This window comes from Coregonus lavaretus, assembly GCF_964263955.1.
Source record: "Coregonus lavaretus genome assembly, contig: HAP1_SCAFFOLD_3114, whole genome shotgun sequence".
Taxonomy (NCBI): domain Eukaryota; kingdom Metazoa; phylum Chordata; class Actinopteri; order Salmoniformes; family Salmonidae; genus Coregonus; species Coregonus lavaretus.
Window position 1 is genome coordinate 50,001 of NW_028160510.1, and position 9,066 is coordinate 59,066.

The window sequence follows — 9,066 nt, forward strand, 5'->3', positions numbered from 1 at the left end:
GGCGGAACGACGTAGCACTGTGATAAAGTCGCTCTCACTACACTGGAAGTTTAATAGGAATACGGTCCCCAAAGCATCCCTGGGTCACACCTCTTTTCAGTTCGCTGCAGCATTGAAGGTGCCCAAGAAACACAGTGGCCTCCATCATTCTTAAATGGAAGAAGTTTGGAACCACCAAGACTCTTCCTAGAGCTGGCCGCCCGGCCAAACTGAGCAATCAGGGGAGAAGGGCCTTGGTCAGGGAGGTGACCAAGAACCCAATGGTCACTCTGACAGAGCTCTAGAGTTCCTCTGTGGAGATGGGAGAACCTTCCAGAAGGATAACCATCTCTGCAGCACTCCACTAATCAGGCCTTTATGGTAGAGTGGCCAGACGGAAGCCACTCCTCAGTAAAAGGCACGACAGCCCGCTTGGAGTTTGCCAAAAGGCACCTAAAGACTCTCAGACCATGAGAAACAAGATTCTCTGGTCTGATGAAACCAAGATTGAACTCTTTGGCCTGAATACCAAGCGTCACGTCTGGAGGAAACCTGGCACCATCCCTATGGTGAAGCATGGTGGTGGCAGCATCATGCTGTGGGGATGTTATTCAGCAGCAGGGACAGGGAGACTAGTCAGGATCGAGGGAAAGATGAACGGAGCAAAGTACAGAGCGATCCTTGATGAAAACCTGCTCCAGAGCGCTCAGGACCTCAGACTGTGGCAAAGGTTCACCTTCCAACAGGACAACGACCCTAAGCACACAGCCAAGACAATGCAGGAGTGGCTTCAGGACAAGTCTCTGAATGTCCTTGAGTGGCCCAGCCAGAGCCCGGACTTGAACCCGATCTAACATCTCTGGAGAGACCTGAAAATAGCTGTGCAGCAACGCTCCCCATCCAACCTGACAGAGCTTGAGAGGATCTGCAGAGAAGAATGGGAGAAACTCCCCAAATACAGGTGTGCCAAGCTTGTAGCGTCATACCCAAAAAGACCCGAGGCTGTAATCGATGCCAAAGGTGCTTCAACGAAGTACTGAGTAAAGGGTCTGAATACTTATGTAAATATGATATTTCCATTTTTTATTTTTAATAAGTTAGCAAACATTTCTAAAAAACAGTTTTTGCTTTGTTATAATGAGGTATTGTGTGTAGATGAATGAGGGGGAAAAAAACGATCTATTTTAGAATAAGGCTGTAATGTAACAAAATGTGGAAGAAGTGAAGGGATCTGAATACTTTCCGAATGCACTGTATTTAGAGATATGATAGGAGTGTGTGGTTGGTGTTAGGGACTCAGTGACCACTGTTGTAGGCCCTGGTGTGTGTGTGTGTGTGTATGTACCTGCGTGCATGTGTGTTTGTTTGTGTGTGTGTGTGTGTGTGTGTGTGTGTTACCTTACCTGTATTCTGAGCGCAGAACTCTCCCTGGTGTGTGTGTGTGTGTGTGTGTGTGTGTGTGTGTGTGTGTGTGTGTGTGTGTGTGTGTGTGTGTGTGTGTGTGCGTGTGTGTGTGTGTGTTACCTTACCTGTATTCTGAGCGCAGAACTCTCCCTGGTGTGAGTGTGTGTGTGTGTGTGTGTGTGCGTGTGTGTGTGTGTGTTACCTTACCTGTATTCTGAGTGCAGAACTCTCCCTGGTGTGTGTGTGTGTGTGTGTGTGTGTGTGTGTGTGTGTGTGTGTGTGTGTGTGTGTGTGTGTGTGTTACCTTACCTGTATTCTGAGCGCAGAACTCTCCCTGGTGTGAGTGTGTGTGTGTGTGTGTGTTTGGTGTGTGTGTGTGTGTGTTACCTTACCTGTATTCTGAGCGCAGAACTCTCCCTGGTGTGAGTGTGTGTGTGTGTGTGTGTGTGTGTGTGCGTGTGTGTGTGTGTGTTACCTTACCTGTATTCTGAGCGCAGAACTCTCCCTGGTGTGAGTGTGTGTGTGTGTGTGTGTGTGTGTGTGTGTGTGTGTGTTACCTTACCTGTATTCTGAGTGCAGAACTCTCCCTGGTGTGAGTGTGTGTGTGTGTGTGTGTGTGAGTGTGTGTGTGTGTGTGTGTGTGTGTGTGTGTGTGTGTGTGTGTTACCTTACCTGTATTCTGAGCGCAGGACTCTCCCTGGTGTGAGCGGTACTCCATGCAGCCAGCCTGCTCCCCCAGACTGGGACATGGCTCTCCACTGTTCCTGGCCTCCTGCTCAATATAGCGCCGCCTTGAATGATTGATTGATTTGATTGATTGATTGATTGTGGGGTCTGAATACTTTCCGAAGGCACTGTGTAACGCCCCACCCGGCAGACTGTCGACCAATCGCGTTCACGTTGTCATGCTGCGTCAAGCGGTTGCTAAGCTAATCGTCACGCAATCCCTCCTCAAAGTAGGTAGCTTAGTGGGTAAGAGCGTTGTTCCAGTAACCGAAAGGTCGCTGGTTCTAATCCCCGATCCGACTAGGTGAAAAATCTGTCGATGTGCCCTTAAGCAAGGCACTTAACCCTAATTGCTCATGTAAGTCGCTCTGGATAAGAGCGTCTGCTAAATGACTAAAATGTAATGTAAATGAGAAACGCGCCTATTTTCCTCAAAAGTACGTAATGTCACGATTCCAAAGCTATACGATATTACAGATAGCAAGTTAATTATCTCATATCCGTAAAATATTTGTAGTCTTGTAATTCATGCTAATGATGGGTTTTTGAGCTAACGCCCAATAGACTCCCATTCACTCCTTGAAGGAAAGTGCTCCTTGTCCCAGAATTGGTAGTTACAGTATTGTCACATCGCTGCAACTCCCCTACAGACTCGGGAGAGGTGACGGTCGAGAGCCATGCGTCCTCCGAAACACGACCCTGCCAAGCCGCACTGCTTCTTGACACACTGCTCGCTTAACCCTGAAGCCAGTCGCACCAATGTGTCAGAGGAAACACCGTCCAGCTGGCGACTGAGGTCAGCTTGCTGGCGCCCGGCCTGCCACCAGGAGTCGCAAGAGCGCGATGGGATCAAGGAAATCCTGGCTGGCCAAACCCTCCCCTAACCCGGACGACGCTGGGCCAATTGTGCGTCGCCTCTTGTCTCCCGGTCACGGCCGGCTGTGACACAGCCTGGGATTGAACCTGGGTCTGTAGTGACCCTTCAAGCACTGCGATGCAGTGCCTTAGACCGCTGCACCACTCGGGAGGCCCAAGCTCAGTGACTTTCAACGTGGCACCGTCATAGGATGCCACCTTTCCAACAAGTCAGTTCGTCAAATTTCTGCCCTGATAGAGCTGCCCCGGTCAACTGTAAGTGCTGCTATTGTGAAGTGGAAACGTCTAGGAGCAATAACGGCTCAGCTGCGAAGTGGTAGGCCACACAAGCTCACAGAACGGGACTGAGGAATGCTGAAGCACGTAGCGTGTAAAAATTGTCTGTCCTCGGTTGCAACACTCAATACAGAGTTCCAAACTGCCTCTGGAAGCAACATCAGCACAATAACTGTTAGCTGGGAGCTTCATGAAATGGGTTTCCATGGCCGAGCAGCCGCACACAAGCCTAAGATCACCATGCGCAATGCCAAGCGTTGGCTGGAGTGGTGTAAAGCTTGCCGCCATTGGACTCTGGAGCAGTGGAAACGCGTTCTTTGGAGTGATGAATCACGCTTCACCATCTGGCAGTCCGACGGACTAATCTGGGTTTGGCCGATGCCAGGAGAACGCTACCTGCCCGAATGCAACTGTAATATTTGGTGGAGGAATAATGGTCTGGGGCTGTTTTTCATTGTTCAGGCTAGGCCCCTTAGTTCCAGTGAAGGGAAATCTTAATGCTATATCATACAATGACATTCTAGAAGATTCTGTGTTTCCAACTTTGTGGCAACAGTTTGGGGAAAGCCCTTTCCTGTTTCAGCAAGACTATGCCGCCGTGCACAAAGCGAAATTCAACTCATCAAATGGAATGAGTTGGTCTGTGTGGGAAGCTGCCACAAGAGGAGGGGGAAAAATGGAGTAACCCAATAAAAACTGATGTTACACGCGGCTGAGATGTGTTTCAAATATTGGATGGGATATGGATCTCTTGCGATATGGATATTGCACATGTCAATATTGAGATTTCTAAGTGAATTTGATTAATTTTGCCGCTACAAGGAATCATGGCATAATAGGAAAGGGTCACATCATTCAGAAAGAATGGGTGACTAGATTATCTGCAGGGGGTGACTAGATTATCTGCAGGGTGTGACTAGATTATCTGCAGGCAGGGTGTGACTAGATTATCTGCAGGCAGGGTGTGACTAGATTATCTGCAGGCAGGGTGTGACTAGATTATCTGCAGGCAGGGTGTGACTAGATTATCTGCAGGCAGGGTGTGACTAGATTATCTGCAGGCAGGGTGTGACTAGATTATCTGCAGGCAGGGTGTGACTAGATTATCTGCAGGCAGGGTGTGACTAGATTATCTGCAGGCAGGGTGTGACTAGATTATCTGCAGGCAGGGTGTGACTAGATTATCTGCAGGCAGGGTGTGACTAGATTATCTGCAGGCAGGGTGTGACTAGATTATCTGCAGGCAGGGTGTGACTAGATTATCTGCAGGCAGGGTGTGACTAGATTATCTGCAGGCCGGGTGTGACTAGATTATCTGCAGGCAGGGTGTGACTAGATTATCTGCAGTCACCCTAAAACACACAATATGATGACTGCTCCATAGACCAGACAGTAGTCACAACACGTGATTGGTGCTCTGACCGTCTCAAAGTCATTTGGCTCTACTGGCATAACATAACACAGGAAGGCCTGGCTGAATGAAGGGTTGGTTGGAGGGAGGGAGAGAGAGAGAGAGAGGGAGGGAGAGAGAGATGGAGGGAGAGCGAGAGGGAGAGTGAGAGGGGGAGGGAGAGCGAGAGGGGGAGAGGGAGGGAGAGCGAGAGGGGGAGATGGAGGGAGAGCGAGAGGGGGAGATGGAGGGAGAGAGAGAGAGGGGGAGATGGAGGGAGAGCGAGAGGGGGAGAGAGTGTGAGAGGGGGGGAGAGAGAGAGAGAGAGAGAAGTGTATTGTTTCTCCCAGCAGCATTAATCACATGAGGAGTCCGATACTGAGCTCTGTCTGTCTCTCCCCCCATATCAGATTAGGCTTGGAGCAGACAGCCTCCTTAGGACACTCCTTGGCCAACATCCACCCTGTATGTTTGTGAGAGAAAGAGTGATAAAGAAGAAAAGCCTTGTTTTTCGAGGGAAAGTGTTGACACGAGAGATGTGTTTTCAGAGTAGTTGGATGGTGTACAGTGGGAACTGGATCAGTTCCTGTTAGAGTTCTTCAATGCTCCAGAGTTTCCTGATGTTCTGAAGATTATTCTGCCTGACAACAGAATAAACTGCTAGAACATTTAAAATGTCACTGCTCTGCTCTCTGGTATTCTTCTTACTGCACTGAGTTTTTACACGCACACACACACACACACACACACACACACACACACACACACACACACACACACACACACACACACACACACACACACACTCCCAGGTCCCCTTACAGTTGACTCTCCGATCCATCCAGCCGTGTTGTTCTATGTGGTTCTAGAGCCATGAGGAGCAGAAGGAGGTGGATGAGGGAAGATCTAATGTTCTGTTCTGTTGTTCTGTGTGGTTCTAGAGCCCTGAGGAGCAGAAAGAGGTGGATGAGGGGAGTTCTAATGTTCTGTTCTGTTGTTCTAGAGCCCTGAGGAGCAGAAGCAGGTGGATGAGGGGAGTTCTAATGTTCTGTTCTGTTGTTCTAGAGCCCTGAGGAGCAGAAAGAGGTGGATGAGGGGAGTTCTAATGTTCTGTTCTGTTGTTCTAGAGCCCTGAGGAGCAGAAGGAGGTGGATGAGGGGAGTTCTAATGTTATGTTCTGTTGTTCTAGAGCCCTGAGGAGCAGAAGGAGGTGGATGAGGGGAGTTCTAATGTTATGTTCTGTTGTTCTAGAGCCCTGAGGAGCAGAAAGAGGTGGATGAGGGGAGTGATGCCTCTAAGTCAGAGATCAGTCTGGTTTACGAGATAGCCCTCAAGAGGAACCTGTCTGTCTGCTTTGAGGTAAGACACCTAACGCTGTGCGCTCGTGTGTGTGTGTGTGGACCGGATCATTGTTCTTCACTCTGTCTCCGTACTCATAAGTTATGATGGGACTAGTAATGATGGGACTAGTTATGATTGGACTAGTTATGATTGGACTAGTTATGATGGGACTAGTTATGATTGGACTAGTTATGATGGGACTAGTTTGAATGGCTCATTGTCCTAGTAGGGCTAGGTGACTCACCCAGATCATTATGTTGCCATCACTCCCACTGCTTTCAGAGTCCTGCATGGTTACCTTGTCTGATGGTTCTCTTTGTGACCATCGGTCTGATATCTATTATAGACCTGAATCAGCCTTTATCACCAGTCTATTATAGACCTGGATCAGCCTTTATCACCAGTCTATTATAGACCTGAATCAGCCTTTATCACTATTATAGACCTGAATCAGCCTTTATCACCAGTCTATTATAGACCTGAATCAGCCTTTATCACCAGTCTATTATAGACCTGAATCAGCCTTTATCACCAGTCTATTATAGACCTGAATCAGCCTTTATCACCATTATAGACCTGGATCAGCCTTTATCACCAGTCTATTATAGACCTGAATCAGCCTTTATCACCAGTCTATTATAGACCTGAATCAGCCTTTATCACCAGTCTATTATAGACCTGAATCAGCCTTTATCACCAGTCTATTATAGACCTGAATCAGCCTTTATCACCAGTCTATTATAGACCTGAATCAGCCTTTATCACCAGTCTATTATAGACCTGGATCAGCCTTTATCACCAGTCTATTATAGACCTGAATCAGCCTTTATCACCAGTCTATTATAGACCTGAATCAGCCTTTATCACCAGTCTATTATAGACCTGGATCAGCCTTTATCACCAGTCTATTATAGACCTGGATCAGCCTTTATCACCAGTCTATTATAGACCTGGATCAGCCTTTATCACTATTATAGACCTGAATCAGCCTTTATCACCAGTCTATTATAGACCTGAATCAGCCTTTATCACCAGTCTATTATAGACCTGAATCAGCCTTTATCACCAGTCTATTATAGACCTGAATCAGCCTTTATCACTATTATAGACCTGAATCAGCCTTTATCACCAGTCTATTATAGACCTGGATCAGCCTTTATCACCAGTCTATTATAGACCTGAATCAGCCTTTATCACCAGTCTATTATAGACCTGGATCAGCCTTTATCACCAGTCTATTATAGACCTGAATCAGCCTTTATCACCATTATAGACCTGAATCAGCCTTTATCACCAGTCTATTATAGACCTGAATCAGCCTTTATCACCAGTCTATTATAGACCTGAATCAGCCTTTATCACCAGTCTATTATAGACCTGAATCAGCCTTTATCACCAGTCTATTATAGACCTGAATCAGCCTTTATCACCAGTCTATTATAGACCTGAATCAGCCTTTATCACCAGTCTATTATAGACCTGAATCAGCCTTTATCACCAGTCTATTATAGACCTGAATCAGCCTTTATCACCAGTCTATTATAGACCTGAATCAGCCTTTATCACCAGTCTATTATAGACCTGAATCAGCCTTTATCACCAGTCTATTATAGACCTGGATCAGCCTTTATCACCAGTCTATTATAGACCTGAATCAGCCTTTATCACCAGTCTATTATAGACCTGAATCAGCCTTTATCACCAGTCTATTATAGACCTGAATCAGCCTTTATCACCAGTCTATTATAGACCTGGATCAGCCTTTATCACCAGTCTATTATAGACCTGGATCAGCCTTTATCACTATTATAGACCTGAATCAGCCTTTATCACCAGTCTATTATAGACCTGAATCAGCCTTTATCACCAGTCTATTATAGACCTGAATCAGCCTTTATCACTATTATAGACCTGAATCAGCCTTTATCACCAGTCTATTATAGACCTGGATCAGCCTTTATCACCAGTCTATTATAGACCTGAATCAGACTTTATCACCAGTCTATTATAGACCTGGATCAGCCTTTATCACCAGTCTATTATAGACCTGAATCAGCCTTTATCACCATTATAGACCTGAATCAGCCTTTATCACCAGTCTATTATAGACCTGAATCAGCCTTTATCACCAGTCTATTATAGACCTGAATCAGCCTTTATCACCAGTCTATTATAGACCTGAATCAGCCTTTATCACCATTATAGACCTGAATCAGCCTTTATCACCAGTCTATTATAGACCTGAATCAGCCTTTATCACCATTATAGACCTGAATCAGCCTTTATCACCAGTCTATTATAGACCTGAATCAGCCTTTATCACCAGTCTATTATAGACCTGGATCAGCCTTTATCACCAGTCTATTATAGACCTGAATCAGCCTTTATCACCAGTCTATTATAGACCTGGATCAGCCTTTATCACCAGTCTATTATAGACCTGAATCAGCCTTTATCACCAGTCTATTATAGACCTGAATCAGCCTTTATCACCATTATAGACCTGAATCAGCCTTTATCACCAGTCTATTATAGACCTGAATCAGCCTTTATCACCAGTCTATTATAGACCTGGATCAGCCTTTATCACCAGTCTATTATAGACCTGAATCAGCCTTTATCACCAGTCTATTATAGACCTGAATCAGCCTTTATCACCATTATAGACCTGAATCAGTCTTTATCACCAGTCTATTATAGACCTGAATCAGCCTTTATCACTATTATAGACCTGAATCAGCCTTTATCACCAGTCTATTATAGACCTGAATCAGCCTTTATCACCAGTCTATTATAGACCTGAATCAGCCTTTATCACCAGTCTATTATAGACCTGGATCAGCCTTTATCACCAGTCTATTATATACCTGAATCAGCCTTTATCACCAGTCTATTATAGACCTGAATCAGCCTTTATCACCAGTCTATTATAGACCTGAATCAGCCTTTATCACCATTATAGACCTGAATCAGCCTTTATCACCAGTCTATTATAGACCTGAATCAGCCTTTATCACCAGTCTATTATAGACCTGAATCAGCCTTTATCACCAGTCTATTATAGACCTGAATCA

General features: G+C 45.9%; 1 protein-coding gene across 1 annotated transcript in view; it reads left to right on the forward strand.

The window, feature by feature from the left end:
• Window positions 1-6,010, forward strand: part of LOC311121717 (double-stranded RNA-binding protein Staufen homolog 2-like) — a gene marked incomplete at both ends in the record, with an annotated part of 22,969 nt that extends 16,959 nt beyond the window's left edge. The window contains one exon of the mRNA XM_084196178.1: window positions 5,903-6,010. Coding sequence (XP_084052304.1) covers window positions 5,903-6,010 — 108 coding nt within the window. The remainder of the gene's footprint in view (window positions 1-5,902) is intronic.
• Between the last annotated feature and the right edge of the window lie 3,056 nt (window positions 6,011-9,066).